Source organism: Chrysemys picta, chromosome 1, assembly GCF_011386835.1.
Source record: "Chrysemys picta bellii isolate R12L10 chromosome 1, ASM1138683v2, whole genome shotgun sequence".
NCBI lineage: Eukaryota > Metazoa > Chordata > Testudines > Emydidae > Chrysemys > Chrysemys picta.
The window spans coordinates 97,819,788-97,847,461 of record NC_088791.1 but is presented as its reverse complement, the minus strand read 5'-3'; the positions used below and the strand labels follow the sequence as shown (position 1 = coordinate 97,847,461).

The 27,674-nt window shown below is 42.2% G+C and overlaps 1 protein-coding gene across 4 annotated transcripts in view; it reads right to left on the bottom strand.

Moving 5' to 3' along the window:
- The window catches only part of LARGE1 (LARGE xylosyl- and glucuronyltransferase 1), a 362,997-nt gene that overhangs the window by 71,939 nt on the left and 263,384 nt on the right, over positions 1-27,674 (bottom strand). For all 4 annotated transcript variants that reach the window (XR_010597851.1, XM_065581487.1, XM_005300815.5 and 1 more), the window contains one exon: positions 13,861-13,965. Coding sequence is in view for 3 of the 4 variants with exons in the window: in XM_065581487.1 (XP_065437559.1) it covers positions 13,861-13,965 (105 nt within the window). In the remaining variant the exon portion in view is untranslated. The remainder of the gene's footprint in view (positions 1-13,860; positions 13,966-27,674) is intronic.

Here is a 27,674-nt window from a genome sequence, read left to right as displayed (position 1 = left end):
GCCGTAGGTTGCCGAACCCTGCTGTATTTCCTTATCAGTGCACTGCATTATGGGAAATACAAACCTCCAGGGAGCTCGGCCCATAGGAGCGAATGGGAGCTCATAAGGCAGTACACTGACAGGGTAATACAGTTGAATGTTTTAATAAACTGGTATGAAACAAAATGTTTTGGGTCAGTTTAGCAAAATGAAATATTTTGATTTAAGTTGAAACAAAATATTTCATTTTGATTTTTGGCAAAAATTGAGATTTTCCGCTGGAAAATTTTGATTGTGCAGAAACTGCTTTTCCCATCAGTAAGTCATTCAGATGGGAAATTCATGACCAGCTCTCCTTCTAGCATAGGGAACATGGGGGTTTCTATTGAAATTCACAAAGGAATGTGAATATAGGAAGTTGCAAAACAGCAATTTAGCAAAGGAAACACAGGTCATATAGTGAAACTTTCAAATTAAATCCATTAATTAAAGTTGTCATTTTAAGGCAGGTGCAAAAATATTCAATACTGAGTAAAGAAAGTTTAGCTGTATTTGAAGATTTTTATTTAGCTGTTAAGTGTGACCCTGCCTCTTTCTTTCAGCCAGTACAAAGTGCTTTTGTGAGTTGTTTAGGTGATAGCAAAATATGTGAACAGCATCTCAGAATCCATCTATTTTAGCTATTTATATAGTGCCTATCACCATACTGTCCAAATACTGGATCACCTAAAGCAGTATAGTACCTGACAAAGAGGAAGGGACTCACTTTAAAATTTATTATAAAGCATCAGCGAGATTTAAAAAACTTATTGGGATTTTACAATGTATGACAAGCATGCCAAAGACCACACTTCAGACCACCCAATCCAGAGTGTGTTAAGGGGTAATGTGTCAATTGTAGGCTGGCACTGTGAAGGTTTAGACTAAGCTTGTAGATTCAGCAGAATGTGTGGCTTGTAGCTGAGCTGTCCCAGGAGGAACAACAGGAAGAAAATGTGACACAGAGATTCACATTTCCTCCTTTGCTCCAAGGGGGAGGAGAAATTTGCCACTCTATTTGTACTATAAGGTGGTGATCTCCCAAAGATTATGCACATGCTTATAACTTTCACTTTACACACTTAACTTGAAGTCAATCGGACTTCTCATAATGCGTAAAGTTACGCACATGTGTAAGTCTTTGCAGATGACCAAAAAATTGGAGGAGAGTGGTAAATAACAAGGAGGACAGGTCACCAGTAACTAGTGATCTAGTTCATTTGGTAAACTGAGCACAAGCAAACACTATGAGTTTCACTACAGCTAAATGTAAACGTTTATATCTAGGGACAAAGAATGTAGGCCATACTTACGCAATGTGGGACTCTATCCTGGGAAGCAGTGACCCTGAAAGATTTGGGGGTCATGGTGGATAATCAGCTGACAATGAACTGCTCTCACTGTGACCAAAAGGACTAATGCAGTCCTTGGATGCATAAACATGGGAATCTCATGGAGATTATTATAGAGAGGTTATTTTACGTCTGTATTTGGCACTCGTATGACTGCTGCTGGAATACAGTGTCCAGTTCTGGTATCCACAATTCAGAGAAGAGCCATGAGAATGATTAAAGGATTAGAAAACATGCCTTATAATGACAGTCTCAAAGAGCTCAACCTATTTAGCTTAATAAAGAGAAGGATAATAGGTGGCTTGATTACAGTCTCTAAGTACTCACATAGGAAACAAATATTTAATAATGGGCTCTTCAATCTAGCAGAGAAAGGTATAGCACAATCCAATGGTTGCTAGACAAAATCAGACTGGAGATATGGCATAAATTTTTAACAGTGGCAGTATTAACCACTGGAATAATATATATCAAGGGCTTGTGGTGGAGTCTCCATCACGGACAACTTTCAAATCAAGGGCTAATGGGATCCTTGGATGTATTCTAAAAGACATGCTCTAGGAATTATTTTGGGGAAGTTCAATGGCCTGTGTTATACAGGACGTCTGACTAGATGATCATAATGGTGCGTTCTGGCCTGGGAATCCATTTATCTATGAAGATCATGGCCTAAATAACCAATTGTATCATTTGCTGATACGGAATCCACTGGGCCAGACCAAAAGGTGTGATTCTTATTCACACCAGGAGATTATGATGTTAAGCAACACATACTTAAGTGGAGTACACTGTAGTAAATTCTGCACAAAATTATGTGTGTGTAAATACATGCACATAAACATGAATGCCCACACTTATTTATTGTGATGGGGGCGCCTCTAGGCAGGACTGTGATACAAATAATAGTAACAATAACAAATATGTTGATATATTAAATTAGAAGCCCATGAAATTCAGAGTTTAAGATGCACAGACACATTCAAATAGCCAACACAACCATAACTCTGCCCCAGCTGGGATGTGACAGTGTATATAAGTCTGAGATTTAGAAATCTCTGCATAGTTTTTTAAGTAGTTGGATATCATTAAGTGAAAGATACCAGTTCAGAGGAGTGATGGTGAAATTGTTGACTTGATTTAGTTCCAGTTATTTCTCTTTAGAGACTAGACTTCTGTCTTAGTCTGGACTCAGCTGTGCCTTTCCCACCGCTCATTTCCTTTGTCTCTTCAGGTACTCTCAGCAGGCTTTCTTCTTGGGCAGGAAGGCAATGGAGAAGAGCCCTGTTTGCCTTACTCCCCAGCTTTAAATAGAATTTACATAAGGCGGGAAACCTTTGTTTCCAGTGGAAAGTACCAGTAGTGTCCCAGGTGGTGTTTAGTACCAGGTGACATGACCACATGACCTAGTAGAGTCACCGCAACGTCCCAGGATGCCTCTCAGGAAGTAGAGAGATTAGTATCTTTAAAGTCTTACTGTTTCTTCCTAATGGCCCATCAAGGCTGATGGCCTGTTGTCTGGTGGGTGTTTCCCAAGTAAACATCCAGTTATAATTGTTACATAGTCAATATTCCTAACTTTAGATACAGAAATGATACATACATACAAATTGGATAATCGCATTCAGTAAATCATAACCTTTCCAATGATACCTTACAAGAGCCATCCGTGGAGAGAGTGGTGGGGAGTGATGAACCCGTACCGCTGCTTTCTGTGGCTGTTTCCTGCTGCTTCCTGGGCCCAATGCAGGGAATTGCAGGGATTGAAGAGCCTCTGGAGAGGCTCTCCCCATGAACTTTAGAAGGCTCCACAGCCTCCTGGTAGCTTCCATCCCTTGTGGCCCTTCTGTGGCTATTTGGAGCCTTTCAAATCTAAACATCTCATAAACCCCCTACCAACATCCAGAGCTAAAATATGTTCACAGACAGTGTGGGAAATGAGCAGTGTGTTTCATAAGGCTCACCAGTGGGGTCCATAGGCAGGAGACCAATGGCCCCGGATCTCCTTCCCTATCCCAACCCCCCTGCCATCTCCAGCCCAGATGATCTCATAAAGTCAATGGGATTTAGAGGCCTAAGTGCCTAAGTCACTTTTTAAAATGGGGCTTAATCATTTAGGCATTTCTAAAAGATGTACACATTTTAGTTGCTTATTATCAGTTTGTTATTTGGTTGCTTTATAAAATGTTTTTAAGGCAGTGGTCCCCAAACTTTTCAGGGTCACATCCCCCTAACCTCCCCCCCCACCCCGGCCTGGACACGGACAGAAGTAAGGGAGCCAAGGCTGGGGCCACAGCTAGGGGCAGGGGTGGGGCTGGAAGCCAGGACTCTGGGTACGGAGACGGCAGCCAGGACCCTAGGAGCAGAGACCCGGACATGGGGCTGGCAGCTGGGGCAGGACCAGGAGTGGAGCTGGGTGGCGCTCCCTTTCCCACCCCCCATGGGGGTTGGCCTGGGCACCAGCTGCGCTCCCCCCCAAATGTTCCTCCATGCCCCCAAGGGGGGGCGCACCTCACACTTTGGGGAGCTCTGTTCCAAGGGCTTGTTTACATAGCACTTTATGGCAAGCCAGGGTGTGGATCTATAGCACACCACATCAGATTGCTACACAGTAATGTCCCCTGTGGACACTGCTATAGCACAGTGAAAATCCTGGAGTGTGGCTTGACGTATGTGCATCAAGTTGGTGCACTGTAGATTCACTTCCTGGCTTGCCACACAGTTACTTGCCTTGCAGACAAGGATTGTACCTTACCACCAAGCAGACAGTATTTTCTAATGCAGCGGTTTTCACTCTGGGTCCTAAAGGCCACTCACTCATTACTGCAATCCACCCATTCGCACAACCCTTTCCATTCTAATAAAAGTTGGATTAACAGCAGAACTACATAGCTGGTTTTGTGTGAGGAGTAGTTTTGTGGGCTTTTGCCTGGACAACACATATTGACAGGATGTTGAGATTAACTATATAGACTCTTGAACTTATTGTGGTTGCTGGGAGATGGTGGGCCTCAGCCTGCCCATAGTTAAAGGCACTCCCTCTCATCTGAGGGGGAGGGGGGCCAGTGTATCAAGGCCACAAGTAAATACTGGGGACAACAAATGAAAAAAACAGGGATGGGTGTGAAGGACATAAGGTAACCAGAAGGAGACACCAAGCAGAGAACCCCTGACAGCGCCCACTGCTCCTCAAAGGCATTGAAGGAGTCAGTGGACACTGTCCAGAGAAATGCTGCTCAGGGGTGTAACTTCACAGGATTAGAAATAGGCCCCAAAGTCACAGAACGCCCTCTCATCCAGCTTCCTCCTCCTGATGTGATGGATGGCCATCAGTTTACAAAGAGTTCTCACAAGTCCATGGGGCCACAGATGGGGTATGAGTAGAGCAGAAGTTGTGGGGAGAATTGCAGCCAGAACCTCAGTAAGAGGTTCTGGAGGACCTGGAAGAGGGGTTGTAGTCTGACACATAGATGTGTGCCAGAGTCTCTCTATTGCTGCAGAAAGGACAGGTGCCAGGGGAGTTAATGAACTGTGTCACATACATGCCTGTGACCTCAACTCCATGGAGGAGCCGACAACTGATATCCCTAGCGGGCCATGGAATCAAAGTGGAGTACAGGCTGTCCCATAGGTACAGCCTCTTGAAGTTCTTGGAACTGTGTTCTGTGCAGGCAGATGGAGGAGGGGAGGGCTGAGGAACTGCATCTGGAATGGTTTTGGGTAGGAAAGGGTCAGAGCAGAGAAAGCAGGGGAAAGGAAAGGACTGAAGTGCTCCTTCCGGGACCTAGCACCTGCCCTATTTTGCAGATTCCCCCCGTCCCCATCCCCCACTCACCGCCCCAACTAGAAAGAAACTCAGTGGGTTCCCCATCATGAAACACTTCTGGGTAGCGCCCCACATGCTGAGAAATCCTGCACTAATGGTTGGGAGAGGCAAAATGGAGTCTAATCTGGACTCTGCCACTTCCTGCTAGGTGAACTTTGGCAAGTTACACAATCTCTGTTTCCCTAGATATAAAAAGAAGATATACTTATTTAATTGTCTTTGTAAAGCACAATGAGAACCTGGGATAAAAGATGCTCTGTAAGAGAGAAGTTTTGTTGTTATTACGATATATTTGTAGGGATTCTCCTTGTGTATTCCAGAGGTTTTTTTTTCTGTTATTAGGCACTAGGATAGCTTTGCTCATTTTTATGCATAATTCTTTCTTCATCTAAGCTTAATGTACTACGGAGGGACCCTCTATAATAGAGAGAGGGCAGCTCAGAGTGCTGGACAACTGACTCGTAAGTCTCTCTTGTTCATAAAAATCCAAAAATACTGCACTTCAAAATGACCTCCTAAGTAGGTTGGAAAGAAGTTTAGGATTTTTTTTTTTGCATAACTTAATTTACAGGGCATATGTATGTCTATGTATTTACATTACACATATCTAAAATATTATGGCTAGATTCTGATCTCAGTAAAACCACTTTAAAGTTGGGCCAACTTCATCAACTTTAATTGAGTTACTCTGTATTTAAACCAGTGTTATTAAAATTAGCATCTGATCCGGCGTGCATCTATGCCACAGCTTTTTCATCACAGGTTCCTTGGGAGATGAAGCGAATGAGTGCTCCAATAAAGCCAGGTGTTGTTCTAAAGAATGCAATTATAACAAGGCTTGATGGAGTTAATTGCCAAAGAGCAGTGGCTGTATCTCAGAGAATGCTATGAACAGTGGACCAATTCATTCACAATTATGCCATTATTTCCTGGATAGGCCTCAACCTGGATACACCATTTTTAGAAATGAAATACACATTGACCTGCATTTCTGAAATGTCAAGCGTGTTGTAAACTAGTTCACAGGACATCAAATGCTTTAGAAACTGAGAAGGGGAGATTGGAAAGGGAGCTGCTTTTAATCTGCAGCCAGTTTTTAGATATCTTATTTTTAAGTGCAAGCTATAGATTACAGAGAGAACAAGACACAGGGAACTGGTCATTAGAAAGCAAAATTACCATTTCAGTGTTCCACTGATGACACAAATAGATTGAGCATTCTGCTCAAGGCTGAGTGCATTAATGCCTTGACAGAATTACATACTTACAAAATCACTACTTAAACTGCACACACATTACCCAGATTTTTCATAAACCAGAGTTAATGCAGTTGTGTAAAACAGAGTATATTGGTTTAAAAACATTACACACAGACTACAAGACTCCCCAAGTAAGAAGACAGCCAGGGAAAAATCTAGCACAAAAGTCTGAAGAACTACTACAATATGAAATTGATTAAACAGACATGATGTTATCTTTTTTCTTGGCACTAGTGTTTGACCTCATTCTTCCTCTATTTTTTTTAATCATATAAAGTGAATTTTCAGCTGTTTTCAAAGGATCCTGTGCTCATGGTTAGGCCTAATGAAAATTCCTGTGGGGCCAGAACCTGTAGTAGCTAATGCTTTGTGTAACAGGAGGTGTGCATGTTGCACTGGCTTTCAGAGAGGGTGTGGATAAACTTAGTGAAATTGTCTGGAATGAGTCCCTTTACATGCTGTATAGCTTAGGGTTCTGTGACCGACTAGTTCTCAAACCTTTTCACTCTGTAGAACATCCCTTGAGAGATTCACTCCTGAATTACCTCCTCTCCTAAACATCCACTGCTTGGTTTTCAAAATATTCCTCCCTACAGACCACTAGGAAAGGCTCTATTTGTGGTCAACATCGACGGACTACAGTTTGAGAATCAGTGCTGTAACTAGATTGCTTAGGTTGATTTCTGGGTCTTATGGGAAAACAAATGATGGTAGGTTAGTTATTTTTCTTTATGCCAGGTCTGTGCTGGATTAAGTAGTGGTATCCACAAGACTTGATCCCGAGGATCGATGACCACCAGAAACTTCCACCAAAGTCATTGGGAGTTACAAATGCTCAGAACCTCTCAGGAATCACACCAAATACTTGTTTTTTCTAATATAATCAGGGCCCTATCCTGCAAACATGCATATGCAATATTGTGGACAATAATAGTTGCACTGATTGGAACACTCATGTAATCAAAGTTAAGCACATGTACATTTGCAGGATCAGGACCTTAGACAGCTCCATTTTCGAATGATTTATATACATTACAATTCTTTGCTGTCCTTGGTAATTTATTTGTTGCATTGAAGACACAGTATCACTCCTGGCAGGCCCAAAATGTGATATAACATTATTTTATATACACAATCTGCTCTGCAAGAGACCTTATTTGTTAATAAGAATTATAAAATTTTCATGCAAAGTCTATCTAATTCTTTATGTATGTTTCCCACTCCAAATACATCTTTCAGTGGTCTTTTCTCAAAGAGTGAAAAAATAGACCAATGTCAGCAATCCACCACTCATGAAATACATTGAAATAATAAACCAGTGTGCACATGTAGTCTGTGAATCACTGTGTGCTATGCTTGCCTTTCTATGCCCAATCCACAGATATGGTCTATTACAGCTCTGAGTTTGAGAGTCTGTCTCTTTAGCTTAAACTGTAGCAACTCCTGCTTTTTTAGCTCAGAAGGTCCTTGTTTCAGTTCACAGTGGGTCAGACAAGATGGTGGCCATTACATAACGGGGGCTAGTCTGGGATTCAAAATGCTGTGGGTCTCAGATGCTGAGGACGGGCTTTCTCTGTTGAGAGGAAGTATGTAATCCACTGGTCAGTATATGTTACATGTTCCTTTCTGTGCCCAACCCATAGAGGATGTCAGTTTTTTATACAGCCTAGCTCTGTAGGTCAAGCTATAGAGACTCCTGCTTTTAGCTCAGATGGTCCCCCTGGTCAATCCCTAGTAATGATTCATACGGCAGTTGTCACATAGACATGATGCAGGAAAGGAAATATTTTGGTATGAAAACATTTCAGTTTCAAGTTTCCAGGGGATAGGATATAACATATCATAATTAACTGCAGGGAATTATTATTTTTCCAATGAAAAATGATTTTTCAAATTAAGAAAACTCTCAGGCTCTCTTTTGAATTTTTCAGTGTCAATAAATTGCCTCCGTTCTTAAAATGCCAATCCTTTCTTCAGCTTAACCTTGTTCCTCCTTGTTCTGCATTTGGCATTAGTTCACAGTGTCTCTCTGCTCCCTTTAGAATTTCATATGCCATACTGGGATGGATGTCCCCAAAGAAAGGACTCCTGTGCTGTGGCATGATAGGGGAGGGATTACAAGCTGTGCTGCAACAGTAGGCATTGTTGTAAATAGACAAAACTCTCTCAGGCCCTGAAAGCACAATACGAAAAATATCGCATGGCACAATTTTGTTTGAACCATTCTACAACTCCATTTGAAGACTCAGGGTCCGATCCTCAGCTGCTGTACATTGGCCTACCGCCACTAGAATTAAAGAGCTAGGGGTGATTTACACAAGCTGAATATCTGGCCTGAAGTCACTACAATGAAATCACCAGAAACTGCTTTTAAAAAGTGTTTTCCACCATTTGGGAAAGTATAGCATAGACAGACCTATACGTCAAATAAATTACCAGGCCCTGAGAGTTTACACCCCTGAGTCTTAAAAGAAAAGAACAGAGATTAGAGAAGCCTTCACTTTTATGTTCAGAATTTCTTTGAGAAGATAGTTTCCTGAGGACTCAGAAGACCATTATTCCAGAAAAGAATGACAAGGCTGTACAGAAAAATTCTAGCGCGATCGGCGCAACATTGGTAGATGGAAAAAGCCCAGAAAAGATTATGCAGAGCCTACAGTAATTGGAAAACACTTTCAAAAGCACAGTTTAATTAGAGACTGCCAGCATGGATTTAAAAGAGGGAAAGTTTGTTTTAACTAACAACATACTGGGGTCCTTCAAGTATTACTGCCACTGTAGACAAGAGAAATGCAGTGGATGTTATATACAGTACTTAGACTTTCCACAAAGCATTTGATAAAGTACCACACTGACTTTTATTGGACAAAGCACAGAAAAAACTTGCTGAACTGAAAACTGTTTCAAACAATGGAAATAAAGAGTGGCTGTAAATGGGAACTTCTCAAGCTGAAAATGACGTTTTCATTGAGGTCTACTCTCCCACATGCTGGATATTAAGTCCTCTCTCGTTTTCTTTAGATGGGAATATTTAGATGAGCTGGGTTGTGACTTGGACTGTCTGCCTGTGCAAATGAATGAGAGAGAATAAAACCCTCTCTGACAAACCTATATGGACTATCTGGACATTTCGTCTGGGCACATAGGAGTGGGGGCATAGGGCTGGACTCGATGACCTTTCAAGGTCCCTTCCAGTTCTAGGAGATGGGATATATCTCCATTTGCAGTCGTGGTTCAAAGAGCAAGTGAGCCAAGAGTGACAAGTGTAGGATACCCGGTGTTGGTGGTGATGGGACATATCTAAAACACAAAGACACATGGAAGGCAGCTATGGTGTAAAAAACCTAGAGGTGAGTGACAGATGAGAGCAAATTAAATACAAACTTGCCAGTGTAACGTGGTGGCAAAAATCTCTTGCCACAAATCTGAAATAAGGCTGTATATTCTGCAGGGCTATAACAGAAAAATGAATGGCGTAGAAGAGAATACAAATCTCAGGAAGTGATACTGGTGCTGTATAAGATGCTGGTGAGATGCTATCTACAACACTGCACTCAATCAGTCTGAATATTGGAGATTTGGTCCTTTGCTTTTAACTTCATTAGTTTGGGCTGGATTATTCCCTCACACTAAATGACTGTTGTCATAAACATAGGGGTGTAGGGACTTGGGGGGATATTTGGGGAAGATAGGGTTCCAAGTGGCCCTCCCTGAATGTTTGTTTAAATCACTTGGTGGTGGCAGCGATACTAAGGCAAGGAAGGAGTTTGTGCCTTAGGGAAGTTTTTAACCTAAGCTAGTAAAATAAGCTTCGGGGGTCTTTCATGCGGGTCCCCACATCTGTACCCCAGAGTTCAGAGTGGGGAAGGAACCCTGACAACTGTGCAGGGTAATAGGGCTCCTTCTGTGTAACCCTCTGTAAGGATGTGTTAGCCTTGCCTGGCTTATGGTCTGGGTGTGACGGGACAGAGCAGGAGCTATGCACGCAACACTCCCACTGCAAGAAATTGGGTGGGCAGGGGGGAAATGGCTGGGCATGGTGGGGGAAGTATACTGCACCCTTAATAGGGTTGTAGCAAAGCACTCCCACCAGAACAAGAACGGAGCAGGGAAGAAATTATGCCTCTGAGGCCTTATTTACACAAACATTTAGTCCATGGCAAGCTGGGGTGTGACTTTACCCCACATTAGCCTGCTGCATGCTACCTGCCCATATGGACCCTGCTGATGTGCTCTTTGTTCCACTTGGCTTTGACATGGAGGTGCACTGCATGCCTCAGCGGGGTCCACACAGACACTTACTACAGGGTAGATTTACACTCCAGCTTGCCGCGAACTGAATGTTCGTGTCGACAAGCTCTGAGGCACAATTCCTCCCTGGAGATCCTACCGGAGTGGCTTAGCTACACATAGCTCCTCACACAGGCTCTGGCTTAAAGGCTCAGTCTAGCTCTTAGTTTAAAGGCAGAATATTAATGTTAGACTGTTGCGCTAGTTTAAATATGGCTTCACTAGCCACTTACAAAAGGGGTTAGACTAATTCTCTCTGGCTTATATTCAATACCTCTATTTATCTAGTCAGCACTTTAGGATTTGCTCTTTTCCTACTCTCCTTCAGCACTCTGCTAATTATTCGAAGAGCTGGGCCCTCCACTTCCCCTTCCCTGCCCATTGTTTTTCAGTGCAGCATTTTGCTAATAGTTCTCATCTCTTTGGCCACTTCCTTCAGAATTCTGGATCCCTCCTGGCCCTAGAACTGTGTTATGGGTCCGCTGTTTTAATTTGCTTATCACATAACAGATAAGGCTCTGATTTCCTTCAGTATTTCTTCTTCCTCTCAGGAGATTTATGTCTCTGGTCTCTTCTAGGAATATTGAGGCAAACAATGGATTTAATTTTTACATTTTTTTACACCCACTTATGCTGATTCTGTCAATAATCCATCTTCGCTATCTCAGAGATTGCAATGTCTCACTTAATGACCTCTTGATGCATGTGCTTGAAAAATGTCTTTCCATTTATTGTAACCTCCTATGTAATCTTCCTTTCACTCTCCACCTTTTGGTTTTCTCTCTTCTTTTTTTACACTCTCATGAGCTGTAAAGGGCTGAATTTTAATGGATCTGTCAGGAATAACTGAAAAATGGGTCTCTGAGCAAGACTAAAATCTATGGGAAAGATTATGCATGGCCGTGTAACAATGTATGTATATAGTTCTGTCAAGAATTACCATATGTAACGCACGCAAAGTACTATAGACATTCACTTATTTTAGCTTCAACCAAGACAGAATTTAGTAATGTACTCAAGTTTGTTTGGTACTTTTACAATCTGTTTGGATCAGTGCCTTGTGCCAAGATAGAATAAAGTTACACAGCTCTCCAAGTAACAGGAGCTGATCAAATCAATTTTAAGATCCTGGGTGTGGGTCACTGCTGTGCGTCTCTAGTTATATGCTGGTGAAATGAATGGAGTTCAGACATTGTCAAACTGAAGTAACTCAGTGACGATCAAGGCCCTCTATGTCCACTTGTGCCTCAAAGCTGCCAGAATGGAAAATACATACAAAAATGAGGAGAAAGAGGACGGTTATATAAATGGTGGCCACCTTTCAGTGGAACAAAAAGTATTGCATGGTGATGTGGCGTTGAAAAGGCCTTTTTTTTTTTTTTTTTTTTTTTTTTTTTTACAGCCTGCAAGGTAACTGCAGATCGTGGGACACACCAGTGAAAATCGGCATTCTGTCAGGTAGTTTAGGATGGGTGTTAGTCCTACTGTTTGCTCCTCAACTTTGGGGAATTGAGAACCAGGAACTCCCTTCCTACAATTTAGTAAGTGACATCCACTAAAAATCTTACATCCTTAGGCTACGTCTACACTGTGAGCTAAGAGTGTGAATCTACATACTCACGCTAGCCCATCTGAACTAACAAGAGTATAAATAGGAGTGTAGGCACGGTAGTATGGGCAGTGACAGCAGCGGCAGCAGCGGCATAGCTAAGCCATGCCGACTACATACCTATAGGGTGCAGGCAGATTTGCACTTGGCATGGCTAAGCTGTGCTGCCACTGCTGCTGCTGCCCGTACTATCAGGGCTAGGCTGCTACTTATACTTGCGGTAGCTCGATGTTTATCTGTAAGGAACTGGAAATCACACCCCTAGCTCATAGTGTAGATGAAGCCTTACCCAGAAGTCTGTTCGATCTTGTATAGGTTAGGAGCACATTCTCATTAGAATAAATATAGACATAAGTGAGATGCTTTGCGGAGGCTGAAGTTCCCCAATACTGTCATGATTACCAGTTGATCATACATAGCAGCATAGGATATGAATGACTGAACTACTTCAGCACAGTGCAACCCTATGGAACCCTTTTTTAAAAACAGGGAATCCATTTAATACAGCCCAATGTATTTCTGTGAAGCAAAGTCCAGTTACAATGAAGAATTGTTTAATGATGTAGAGTTATTTAAATGGACACATCTTTTTTTTAAATGGAGCCTTCACCAGCTGTTCTGCCCTTTTATTCCAAATGCAGAAGGAACATAATTCACTACCCTAGCATATAAAATCCGAGATAGAAATGATTTAGATGCATGTGTGTGTTCTTTATACACCTGGTATGTTTTCTCACATTTCAAACACAAATCAGTGGGAAAACTTGTCTCTCCTGTTATAATAAACTCTGTGATATAGTGCATTTTCTCCCCTCATAGTAAGCAGAAATTGACGATCAGAGGTTTGCATTTTATTAGGACAATTATGGGCCTATTGCTGTTCTGGAGGAATTACATTTTTCTCACTCTGAAATTTTGTGGTGCCATTTACATCCAGTGACTGGAAATGAGCCTTTGCTCCTATTCCTTTTCTCTTGCTGGGCCCAGCCATGCACGTGGGGCACATCGTCAAGAGTGCTGTGTGTAGTGGAGATGGAAAGATGGGGTGTCAGCCCATTCAAGAGCTCCCAAAATAGGTCACGTAACCTCCCCAGGAACTGCACAGGCACCTGCAGTTGTAACATTAACCTGTTCCTCAGTGTAACATATAGGGCAACACCATAATTGCAGCTACGAAATGAACCATAAAGCATCAGTTTCTGTACTTTCAGCTGCAAATTCTTACAGCATAATGGGAAGGAAAGGGTGAATGGCTGTATCTGACACCCTGTCTACGTTCAAGACAAATTCTACGCTAACCTCAACCCCTCGTTGATTTGTCTTTATCCATCTGCTGTCTCTTGTTTTATACTTAGATTAGAAGCTCTGTGGAACAGGGACCATCTTTTTGTCCTCTGCTTGTACAGCACCTAGCACAATGGAGTAATGGTTCATGATTAGGGCTCCTAAGGGCTGTGGTAACACAAAATAAATAATAGCAATAACTCATAGTAACATCTTAGGGCCTACCTGTGTTGTAACCCCTTCCAAGAGCTGGCCAGGGACGGTGATTCTTCCAAAGGTTGCCCAGATACCAGTCACTTTGGTTCTCCACCAAGCCGAGAACCTGCTGGCCTGAAAACAAGCAACATGCAAACAGATCATTAAACAGAAGACAATTAGTTTATGGGAATCAAATACAAAATCTGGAGTAGGACAGGCAGTGAAAACAGAGCCCAGCAATTCTGATGCTCCCTTCTTTCACATGTTATGAAGATGGATAATCACCTAACTAAAATCGGGAACATCCTGGTAGTGCAAGCTCATCATGGCTCATTTCTCTCCTTTCTCCCCAGGCTAGTTTGAGAAACTAAACACTATGGGAATCTTTGTCACACTGACAAAAATATATATCAACCAGGCAAATCTGAATGCTGCCTGATTTTGGCATACCATGCTGGAGAATCCTTCCGATGAGAAGACAGGGTTACTACCAGGATACTCTAATATAATGGTCTGTTTGTACTTTGATGATAATAATTTAATTGGAAAATGGGTCTGATATGGAAAATTATTTCCTCTTGCCATTGTTGCCCCTTTAATTTCAGCATTTTCTCTGGCAGAGCAACAGAGGAAATTCCTTTTGCTCTAGCAAATGATGGATTCGAAGATTTTAGCTAAAAGAGAAAGTTGCACAGATTTAACTGAGGGCTTGTCTCCACGATGGGGTAATGCACACTCGGGGGGGGGGGGAAGAGAGTGGGGGTGATTTCTAAAGCGCACTATCGAGTCGAGCATTCACTGGTCTGCATAGATCCTGCTGGTGCGCACGTAAAGTACCCTGGTGCACTTTAACATAGTGCCATTTGAAACAGTACTGTGTGAAAGTGGACTAGGGAACTTTTAGTGTACACCAGCAGGGTGTACATGGATCAATTAATGTGCCCTGAGAAATGCCGTATAAAATGTGAGTAAGAAAAATGACTGAAACAGTCCTTTTGGAGGGAGGGGGAAATTTAATTTGTAACCAGGAAAAGAAAAGGGTGACAATGTTTCAGGGTATGTCTGCACTACGGCTGGGAGATGCAACTCGCACTACTAGCTCAGCTAATAAACAGCAGCGTGGATACTGGAGCACAGGTGGTGGCTTGGGCTAGCCACCTGACTCCAAGCCTGCCTGACCCCGTGGGTCCGGGCTCAGGTGGCTAGCTTGAGCTGCCACCTGTGCCACAAGGTCCAGACTGCTATTTTCAATGGAATAGCTCAAGCGAGTGCGAGTCCTGCCTGCCCACACTGGGAATCACACCTCCCAGCTGCAATGCAGACATCCCCTCAGTGGGTAGGCCCCCTCAGGGAGATTGTGGTGGACAACAGCTGAATGACTGAGACTGGAAACTGTATTACCACCTTTTCTAGATACTATAGAAACACCATGCTCTGAAAGGTGAGAACATGGTTTCAAACCTGAAGTCCCAACTACCCTAGCAAAACTGCCATGTTTTCAGTTACGATATGCTAGTACGCAGAGATTGGTCAAACATGACATAGTCAGTATGGGACCAAATCAGCATCACCAAAAGGTGTTAGAGCCATATGAAGACTATGTTTTGAGGGAAGAAATGGTGAGCGGTGTGATTCATTAAAATTCATAAGCACATGGGATGAAGCCCGTTCAGATTAGGTGATCACAATGGTCCCTTTTGGCCTCATACTCTATAAAACACTGATATCTAGAGTAGTGTATGAGAGTTCTTTGTTCCAGACCATCTTATAAGGGGTGGTTTGGAATAATAAAATATAATAATAAATAATAATAATATAATTATTATATTATATATCTTATATAACAAAACAAAAATGTATATTATGGGAACATTGTATTAATCATGACATGGTCTGTCATCACCTTGACCAATCTACTTGTGTGGCCTTTCTTTTTCCATTCCTGTCCGTTAGTCTTTTTAGAACATGAGCAATTTCGGGCAAGGACCCTTTCTTCTTCAAAGGCAGCATATCAAGGATGCTACTGAAAGTTAATAATAATAGCTGTGTGAGGAGGGCATGGCAAGTGAGAGGAGGAGGTCAAAAAGCAGATGTGTGTGGTTTAGAGATCGAGTGAAAAGAAGACAAGCACTGTCTCCTTTCAAAAGAAAAAAATATCCATCTAGAGGACTACAAGGCTAACACCTGTTGATTCAGGGCTGGAAGGCTGACTGTTCCTTATAAACACCACTCCATTAGAGACAGAGTACAGTAAATCAAAAGAGAAAACTATTAGTAAAGGATGAGAAAACCAGAGAAGAAAATTCAGGGACAGCCCGGCTGGAACTGAATGTCACAGGTGATAAGAACTGAATGACCCTGCCCATATTCTAATGGTGCATTTCACAACTCAGCAGTTAGCAGATGCTGCTCAGGATTGTACTTCTCACATCAAAAGAAATGCTAGAATCCCATTGGAAAGAAACAGATATTTAAATTCCTCTCCCTGGAACATCAGTCTGCTTTCATTATTTTATTCCTATGCATTACCAAACACAAGTCACAGGGTTCAGTCTTCAAACTGATTTATAATAGGCAATGCACAAACCTTGTTGCTGGTTAATGGATTTGCTCTCCCACCTACTGATCCCAACTCTCCATTTTGAAAGATATTCTTATCCCTCACCTAGTTTTTCCCCAGACAAAGAGAGAGAGGAAGGCTTAGAAAATAATCTTTGGTTGTATCCTTTAATTTATTCCCCCACCCCCTCAAAATAAGGGGAGAATATGAAAAAAAGACTAAAACAACAACAAAGTAAATGAACAGGAAGGGATCTAGAGAGGGAAAAGATGAGTAACATGTTGGTTTCCATGTGCTAGGAATTTATCAAAATTTTCTAAAAAGTTAAACCAAATCTTTTCCTGTGTCTGACGTTCCTCTTCCCCTAAACGTTATCTGCTCTTTAGCTGCCAGATAAGCCAAGTTGCTGTGCCAAGCATCTATCCCTGGAGGCAATTCTGCTCTTCCACCTAAGCAATATGAGTCATTTAGCTATAAGCACTGCTTTAGAGAACTAAGCTTTCAGTGGGTTGGAGTGTGTCCAAGATGACAGGATATATCCCAAAACACAGTTCTGGGAAGTAATTTTTAAGGCGGTATCCATTATCATATTAATCCTCCTGCCTACTTCCAGCCAAAAGGATTGTATGATCCTGGGACAACCCCAACACATGTGAGCCAGCATGGCTCCAGGAGACCAACTTCTCCAGGAGCAGTCTGTTTTGGAAAGGCTCATGCAGTGTTTTCCTATGTGGGGACCAGTGTGAACAAAATATAATTTTCTGCTGGATCAGCCTTACTCGTAGATCGATAGTAGAAAGTTCAATGTTTTGCAAGGCACTTTCCCATTGGCTAGGGTTCAAAGATATACACAAATCTGTGTCCCAGGCTTGGCACAGGCAATCTACATTAGGGAGGGTCTTTGGGGACAGAAAGTCATAACAGGCTACAGCTAGCTGTAGAGCCCTCTCCCACCAAACAGCAATTCTAGAGTCATTGGTGCTCCCAGCCCATCAGCACAAACTATGCTGTCCAAGAGGTGATTAAGCTGCAGGTAACGCCATGCAGCTGGACCAGGTAGGTTATACTGTTATTGGAATGTTTGGCATGGCAGAAACTGATTCTCTTAGGCCTGGTCCCCACTAAGCCCCCACTTCGGACTAAGGTACGCAAATTCAGCTACGTTAATAACATAGCTGAATTCGAAGTACCTTAGTCCGAACTTACCGCGGGTCCAGACGCAGCAGGGAGGCTCCCCCGTCGATGCCGCGTACTCCTCTCGCCGAGCTAGAGTACCAGCGTCGACGGCGAGCACTTCTGGGATCGATCCGGGATCGATTTATCGCGTCTTAACCAGACGCGATAAATCGATCCCAGAACATCGATTGCCTGCCGCCGGACCCTCCGGTAACTGTAGACGTACCCTAAGATCAACGGAGAGACCTAAATTACTTCTTTATTCACCCGCTTTTTCCACATTAATGATTTCTCATCAATTTTCAACAATGGGCCACCTCAAAGTACAGCATCAATGTGTGACCAGGGATAGAATTAAAAATTTCTAGCGAAACTGGCCCTTGTTTGTCTGGTAGCTTACACTGTAGGGGACATTTTATAATCAAAATAGTAATAGGCTGAAACCAGTCTTCCTGCCAGCGGAGGAGATAGATCAACTTTCACTCCACCAGCAGCCAGGGAGAGATCTGCTCCATTATGTTATGGAGACACGAGGCTGCATGGCTAAGGATAAAGGGCTCTCTGATAACACTGCCAGTTGGGGAAATGGAAGCCCAGATGTGACTGGGAGTTGCAATCTACCCAGAGCCAGTCTTGGCCTCCCACCCACTCCCCAGAGAAATATTTTAAAAATTCCTTTAATTTTCCTAAGATAAAACTGAGGAATAATAACTGGAGACATCTCAGGATATACACTATTCAGAGAAACACATTCATTTTGATAATATTAGTTTTGCCCCAAAGGCTAAAGGTAAGGATTCTCAGTCTGCCTAAATCTCTCACAACCTGGGTTAAAATATGCTCTAGATTAATTTTGACCAGATTTTCCATTTAATTGGGGAGGAGTATCCCTAAATATTTAATATGTTTGAGTTGCCACTTAAAATAAAATAATCTTTGGTTGTACTTGTATCCTTCCTCCCATCCCTCCCTCCCTCAGTCACTTCCTTTTCTTGACAACACTGGTCCAAATTCCATCCTCAGGAGCACCCATGGGGGTTTGACAGGACATAAAGCAGAAATTAGTACATGCGGTCTTTGTTAAACTGATGCGATGACTTCTCTTTCAAGTTTGAAGTAAGTTGTGAGTGCTCACTTATATTCTTTACTAGTTCATTTCCATTTGCTCTAGACATGGATAATGTCACTGTCTGTTCCAAATTATTCCCTTCTGTAGCATCTGATCTAATGTTAGAGCTAGTTAGAAAACAGAATTTCCAAACCTCAGGGCATTCTGACATTTCAAAATTTGTTTTCATCCAAAATCGGGACAAAAAGTCAAAATTTTAAAATATTTTGCAGACCAGAAATTCTTAAATATTTTGATTTGGAAACATCAAAATGACCTATGGAAATGTTTCATTTTTTTAATGAATGTTAAGCCATTTTGTTTCAATAATGCTGAAACTTTAATATAAGTATATAGAATACAGTATTAAAATTTAAAATAAAGTTAAAAGCTTAGAAGTCAAAAGGAAATGATAAAAGTTGGAACCAAATGAGAAAGTCAAAATGAAATACTTCCTTTCAATTTTGAATCATTTTGAAAATTTTCCAGCAAAAATGTTGTAAAAAATCAGCATGTTCCCGCAAAATATGCGTATTTCAACAAAACTGCATTTTCTGACAGAAAACTGTTAGAGCAAAAAAAAAAAAAAAAAAAGTGACCAGCTCTATCTAATCTGTCTTCTCATTAGCCTTTAACACAGTTTTATTTAGTTACTTTTAAAACAGAATTTAGCACTTATAAATGTGACGGCTAGAGCAATGCATAGCATGGGCAGATGCTGTGAAAAACTCACTCCTCCCACAGCTCTGTGACTACATCTCAGTCCTGGTCTGCATTACTCCTACCTGTGATCCCCACCATATACACATAGTTCTGCCAATGCTTCTTAATCAAAACCTCCAGTAGCTCCTATTAACAAAGCCTTGGTCTTCTCCAGAGCAGAGACTGCAGTGCCAAATACGCTGGTGTGCATTTGTGATGTGGACATACCTCTACCAGGCACTTCCCCAGACTCATTTCACTTCTGACCATGTTGGCATTTGATCCCAGAGTTTATGAGGTGAAAGACTAGTGCACTAAGTTGCTGTGCCACCAAGCATGGAGTCCTTTTTAAAAGGAAAACAAATAGAGCTATTGTTTCGGATGAGAATACAGTGGCTACCATGACGCATTTGAATTGCTCAGTATTTTGCGCTATCTGTCTCTCCTTCTTAAGAGTTATTATAATAAAACACCAAGACTAACAGCAAAAGCTTTGTCATTGTTTTCTGCTCTGGCCCTGCAGTTATGATTAAGTGCACTCCTCTCACTCTTTGTTACTCCAGGCACAAGTTAGCTTATGAAAATGAAGCTGTCTTCTTTACTTATTCATATATCATCACTAACAGCCAGACAACAGAAAACAAGGCTGTGATTCTGGTATGACCAGAGTGAAAATTTATCAAGCAGGCAGAACTAAAGCTTGAACGTCCTGAACCAGGTTGCATTCTGCCTGGCTGACGGAAGAGTCTTCCTTTAGAAGACAGCTGCCCTTCTACTGTATTTTTCACAGTGCAGCATTCTGACAGCTCACACAATGAAAGGTTCTTCTCACCATGCCTAAGCTCAGTTGTAGTTAGAAAGAGAACTAACCATGCAAAATGGACATTTCTGAGCCTGACAACTCAGTGTCTTAAATTCTGTCTTCACTTTGTGGATTTTTAATGGCTAACAGAGAGGAAGGACAGTCTTGTGGTTAGGATGCTGGACTAGAACTCAGGAAAGCTGGGCTCAATTCCTAGCTCTACTACAGCTTTCTTGTGTGACGGGCATGTCACTTATTCTCCCGATCTTCATCAGTGAAAATGGGGCTAATAATACTTCCTATCTCCCTGTCTGTCGCATCTATTTAGATTATAAATTCTTTGGAATAGGGACTGTATCTTACTGCATGTTTACACAGCACCCAGTACGATGGGCCCCTTAGCTCACGTGAGGCCTCTAGGTGATACCTGAATAAAAGTTTTATGAATATTTTCTAAATTTTCCCTAGTGGACATTTGAATCTTTTTTGTCCTAGCAACTTTAACTGCTCCCACCTCCTTTACTGCAGGCACCACAAGAGCAAGGTACCCTCCTAGGGTGGGAGCGCTTTAGCAAGGCTGCCACTCCTGTCTCCTCTATGATTCCCATGGCACCAGGCCAATCACCAAAAGTGAGAGTAAATGTAGTCATCAGACACTTGTGGCATGTAATCACCTGGTCCATACTGGCCTACGGGGAGTGGGATGTCACCTAAAAATGTCTTCACCTGCATTTGGTACAGTTTTCCATAGTGAATGGTAACCGAAATGTACTTCGCCAGCTTTAAAACTACAACATCAGGATTTCTGTACTAGAGAGGTTATTACAGCATACTAGAATAGAATCTATGCTGCTGCTTCTGCCAAATACCTCCACTGTTGTGATTTAGACCACCTCCCCCACCCCCTAAAAAAACCCCAAACCTCTGTACAAAATGAGTCTTTGCACCACAGGTCACTCCCCTGCCATAGCAATATGAATGTCTGTGTTTGTGCTGAGAGAGCGGACGAGGGAGGAAATTGGACTTCGAGTTCAAGCCTGGTAGGAGCTGGAAATATTGCAGAGATGATATCCCCCCACATTTGGGAGAGAGGAATGGAGAATAAAAGGATGAAAGTGGTGAAAAGAGAAAGAAGTAGATATTCCCAATGGCTGGGCCTCTCTGAATTGGCCAGCACTAAGTTATGCAATCATGGTCAGCATTGGACGAATCTACTATGTTACAGTCAGGTGGGGTTATTTTTTGCACCAATATGAGTTTAAATAGTTCCATTACTGCTCCTCCCAAACTCTTCATAACCTGCCTTCCCCATCACTTTGACTCTGCTCCAGGAGACGAGAGAGAGCGAGAGCGCGCGTGCACGAGAATGACTCTAGGCCTGGTGGTTAGAGCACTCACCTGCAAGGTAGACAACTAGGATCCAGTCCCAGCACTCCAATGACTACATTTTTTATTCATTGTAAAACAGCTTCAACAGGAGAGATGGGTCTCACATCATACTGTCCTATAGGCCAGTGGTTAGGGCACTCACCTGAGAAGTGGTAGATCCCAGTTCCAAATCCCTTCTCCCCCCACAGGCGGGGGGGGGGGGTTGTCTTGAACCTGGTGTCTCCCAGGTGAGTACCCTAATCACTGGACTAAAAGTTATGAGAGAGGTGGCCCTTCCTCTCCCATATCCTCACAGTGTTTTGTGCAAGTTTACATATGGGACCCAATCCAGTAGGCAAACTCTGAGCATGCTTACTGGATTGAGCCCCACAGGTGAGGCGGAACGCCTATTTTCCTCTGGTTCGTACATTGCTTTGGGGCTTAGGTATCTCGATACTTGGCATGGGGCTGCAGTGCACATGCACAGAGGCAGAAACACAGGTGCCTAGGGAACTTTTACTATAAAAACTTAGGCCCTGAGCCAGTTTAGGCAACTACAGGATTTGGTGGCAGCTGAGTCAGGGGTTTGTGAATCCTATTGGGTCCTGATTCTGGGATATAGGCGGCGAAAGTATTATTAGCCTAATTTGTGCCATGCAGGAATACATGATTATTGAAGAAAGATTTCCCCACCTCCACCCCCAAAGATGATGAAACTGTCGTGGAGGAATGTGCTGAAGAAATGAAAGTAATTTTTCATGCACTGTCACTATTTTTCACAGTTTTATCAATTTTATTGTTCAGAGGCTAAAGTTCTGAGTTACACCAAGTGGGTAGCACAGATCCTGTCTGTGACATACATTTTGGTAATGGAGAACTGAACAGTGGGTTTCCATGTATAACCAATACTTATACTGAACTTTTTATAAGTAGATTTCAAAGCCCTTTATAGAAGAGGGCAGTATCTTTACTCCCATTTTACATATCATAGAATCATAGAAGATTAGGGCTGGAAGAGACCTCAGGAGGTCATCTAGTCCAACCCCCTGCTCAAAGCAGGACCAACCCCAACTAAATCATCCCAGTCAGGGCTTTGTCAAGCCGGGCCTTAAAAACATCTAAGCCTGGACATTCCACCACCTCCCTAGGTAACCCATTCCAGTGCTTCACCACCCTCCTTGTGAAATAGTTTTCCCTAATATCCAACCTAGACCTCCCCCACTGCAACTTGAAACCATTGCTCCTTGTTCTGTCATCTGGTACCACTGAGAACAGCTGAGCTCCATCCTCTTTGGAACCCCCCTTCAGGTAGTTGCAGGCTGCTATCAAATCCCCCCTCATTCTTCTCTTCTGCAGATTAAATAAGCCCAGTTCCTTCAGCCTCTCCTCATAAGTCATGTGCCCCAGCCCCCTGATCGTTTTCACTGCCATCCACTGGACTCTCTCCAATTGGTCCACCTCCTTTCTGTAGTGGGGGGCCCAAAACTGGAGTGGGGGGCCCCAAACTGCGGAAAATATGGGGGAACTAAGGCAGAGACTTGACATGATTTGCCCAAGGTCAGTGAGCAGGCCAGTGGCAGAGCAGGAATAGGATGCAGGTCTCCTGAGTACCAATCCAGTGCTCTAGTCTTTAGGTCATGCTGCCTCTCTCTATATTACAATCCATGTGTGACGATCTCAGCAGCCAAGAAGCATTCAGAGAGCCCCAGTAGCACTCGTTTGCTAACTGTCACATTGACCAGCTCTCCCTTTGCCTATAACACAGAGGAGTGGGAGTCAGGGCATCAGAGTTCTATTTTCTGCCCTGCCACAGATTTACTATGTGACTTTGGGCACAGCACCTGACCTTCCTCAACTGGCCAGATGCTGATTTCAGCAACACCGGTGTAAACCTGGAGTTAACGCCATTGAATTCAACTCGTGTAACAGATCAGTGTCAGGTCCTGACTCTGAGTTTTCCCTTTTGTAAAATGGGGATATCAATCCTTACTTCACACAGGCATTTGTTGGGTTTAATTCAACAATGTTTGTAAAATGACTCCAGATACCTAGAACAGTAAACTAGTAGTTATATTTAACAAACCACTGAAATGAACTAAGCTGGAGAGAGAGAGAGAGAGAGAGAGAACGAACATATTAGTTACCCACTAACTGATAGTGGAGGTTTTTCACATCCTTTCATTTTATATGCCACAGAAGGGAGAAGGAAAGGGAAGCAGCTATCAATATAAGGGCAAGATATTAAAGGCATGTTTTCCTTCTGAAGTAAAAACTGTCAAGCCTCCTACAAATCGCTCAAACAAGAGTAGATACAACAGGAATGTTTAGAAGTGTGGTTTGATGCAGGTACATCCACAAGAGATTCTTTTTGCTCCATCAGGAGTTGTCCCAGAAGACAGTAGCAGGACAGACGCAGAAAGAGAATGTGACAAGCAAAATGAAAAGGACTGTTGTCCTCAGCTCTCCAAATAGAGAAAATCAGGCCCATTCTTGGTACAGAAGGGCTGCAGTCACACATTTGATAACAAAAAAGGTTGCCAAATTAGCACAGGTGGCATTAGAAGTCTAACTGGACCGACATTTCTTTCCCAGTTGGGGCTTAGTTCTGTTAAAAAAGTAAATAAGATCTGTGTAGTGTAAGGAAAGTCCCTTTGGCTATGTGTGTTAATCAGCCTGAGAGATAGTCACAACACAAGAACACAGAATTATTCCTCTCTTCGATGAACATAGATTGCTGCATGAAAATAATATATGCCTAGTGCTTATAATACTGATGATTGGTCTGTTTATATGAAGAATCTACTCATACTGTTAACTTCAGGCTTCAAGACAAGTTAGGGGGCTCTATCATTATTGCTAAGAATGATTTATGCACTAGGGGTATCATCTAGCTATTGTTTTAAACTATTTATTTAGGAAGTTTTAACAAATTTACAGATCCTTGCCATGTAAATATCAGAAACAAAACAATCACTGCATCAATTAGCTTTTGTCTAAAGAGATATGATATAGGGGGAAGGGATAGCTCAGTGGTTTGAGCATTGGTCTGCTAAACCCAGGGTTGTGAGTTCAATCCTTGAGGAGGCCATGTAAGGAACTGGGATAAAATTTTATCCGGGGATTGGCCCTGCTTTGAGCAAGGGGTTGGACTAGATGATCTCCTGAGGTCCCTTCTAACCCTGATGATCTATGATTAATCAGAGCTGTCTTTTTAATAGGGTGCTACCACATTACAGAGTGAGCATCATTACACCTACGTAATTTCCAATGATTTTATTAGATTGAGTGAAATCTCTATATACACATATTTAACAGACCAGGTACATCTATCAAATGTTCATATTCAAACAACTGGATCAGGGTGCTTTTTTTTTTTTTTTTTTTTTGCAAGTTAATGTACTTTGTCTGAGTACTGAATAAAAGGTAACCAAATGTCTAGAATATTTATCTGTCCTCTATCTTCCTGGGTATGTAACTGGTGTGTGAATGTTTCCATAACCAAATCCCTCCCTTTCTTTTTTTTTTTTTGAATCATTACTCAATGGTTGGGCTATTTTTTTCCAATGAGAGACTATCAATAGCTGAGCAGATAGTTACTAATAGATGAGAGATTAATTCTTTCCTTTTGTGTGACCATTTCTACTAGGAAGCCCCTGGAGATTTACCAAGGATCATTTGATAATAAATATCCAACAATTTGTGGATTGCATCCCAACACTCTCTAATGTCTGGACACATCCACCATAAATGCATAACATCTCCTCTTTCACCGCAATTTTGCCAACATTTATCCCCATTCACTCTCTCTATTTTTTAACCTGACTGGTGTGAGATACCATTGAAGCAAAGATTGATATCAGTTAGTTATAATTTTGTTTCCTAATTGACCAGACACCATCACTTCCATTAAAGATCAGTTTCTTATAAAATAGGTTTTCTAGAAAGTTGAGAAAGTCAATGCTTGACTTGAAAGTACTGGTACCAAGGGAGAGTGGGCCAGTTAAAGTTAGTTTTGATATCTAGAGAAGTTAGAAAAGTTTCTTTACTGAATAGCTGGCCAACTGTGCGTATTCCATGGCTCACTTTGAAGCTTTCTGGTTTGCAATTTGGGCTAAGTTCTGGATTATTTGCAATGGGTGTCCTTAGTGAGGGAAAAAAGCTGATGTTTTTATTTTTATGATCTGGCATTAAGGACAATTCCAAGTACTCGACTAACTTGTCTAAATTAGCTAGTAATTTTGAAGTGGCAAACGTTTGTCCTTGGCTAATGGTTGAACACAGTTGCTCCCATTTGCACATCATGAAGTGGGTTTGCTGCACTATAGGCTCAACCAGACAACAATAGTCTGTCTTGTATCTCTAGTCCATGGTGTAGGGCATACTTCTGCTTGATGGAACAAAGCAGAGGTTGCACAGAGGAAAAAAAAAAGGAAGCAGAATGCCTTAGAGATTAGAGTAGGCGATGTGGGTTCTAGTCCTCGTTCTGCTACTGACTTGTTGTGTAATCTAAGTCACAACTTTATGGTGCTTCAGTATCTCCATCTGTAAAAGAGCTTGATCCTGCAGAGGCTAGCTACAGAAGTGTTGAGCTTATTAGCACAAGAGAATAGGTGATGAGCAGGATAAGGAACCTGATCCTGCACTAATGAGAGTGCTGCAAGTTACTCTTGTCTGCTACCAGAAGGGTACATGCCTAACTGGCAGGCTTGAGGATCATACTTGAGTCCTGATATGACCATTCTTCATCCAAACTCAGATCGTCTTCTTATCCTGCACTCTTGAGAGAAAGAAAGTAATAGGGCAATGGAGTTGAGGCTTATTTCTCTCAATAAGAGGACCGTGTCTAGCACTTAACACTAAATGCCGCCACCTACTGTCTCAGCTCACACTTGCACTGACATGCAACGACCTTGCACAAGGCAAGGACTTGTAGCATCAAGGCTGGCATGGTGATACAAATACTTACCTTGCACTGTAAAGCACCTGGATATCCTGAAATGAAAGGCACTATACGTACTATTTGTTGCTATTAAATATTTATTACTATTTATGGTTATCTCTCAGCTGGTCACTCCAGGTAAGGTGCACACCTATCAAATGACGATGAAGTGGTTAATATTTCCTGACAAAGAATCAAATTATTCTTTAGCGGAAGGGAAAAAAATCTTCAGACTTTCGCAAATAAATCTTTGCTGATGGCTCTAGAGATTTTAGGCTGGTTACCTAATCTCCATCTTATCACTGGCATTTCTCATTCTTTCCTGTTTATTTGCTTAGTGCTTAACGGTTCCTTTCATCTTGAGGAACATAACAGCAAAGAGGAGGGAGTTAGTGTTGACTGAGTAAGAAAAGAACCAAGTGCTATGAAAATCAGCTCCTTCAAGCTCTCTCCCTCTCTCTCTCTCTAATTATTCCATTAGCACAGGTCTTGCTTTAATTGAGACAAACAGATGAAAAATATGATTGAACAGTTCCCAGGAGAGGAAAATTTTATTACATCGCTCTGAGCCAGTGAGACTTTAAAATGTTATAAAAGGGTTAAAGTTTAAAAGAAAATAGGTGAGAGAGTTAGAGAAGGTGCAAATTTCAGTAGGTGGATATGTTGTTGATAAAGCGAAAAAGGGCAGAGGGGGCAAGACTTGCTGTCCAGTGTGCAACAACTCTCCTAATGAATTCTGCACACCATCTCATTCAACTCGGTAATATTTCATTCATTGATTTTACTGTCAAATGAAAAGGCGCTTGTTCCAAGTGGCATTTAGTGAGACAGATGGGGAGAGACCTAGACTTCATTACTTGGAGTTTGCTCTCTGGATAATGTTGACGTTACATGGGTAGAAAGTAACAGAGGGCAAAAGTCCACCACTTCCGATGTCTGGAACATCTCTTTGGTTCACTTCCTGGCAGCTGAAGGGCTTTTAATTTCATCAGACTGTAGTCTGCCTCACCTGTCATCTGCAGAGGCTTATGAAACAGTTCGGCTTATACTGTCCTTCTCACCCACAAGCTTTATGCAACCAGATCTCATGAGAGACACTCCAGAAGCAGAATTCACTGCTGGTGTTGATGGCCATTTCTAGACTTCCCTTCCATTTTGGAGGCGGTGGGCAGGCAAAGGCTATGAA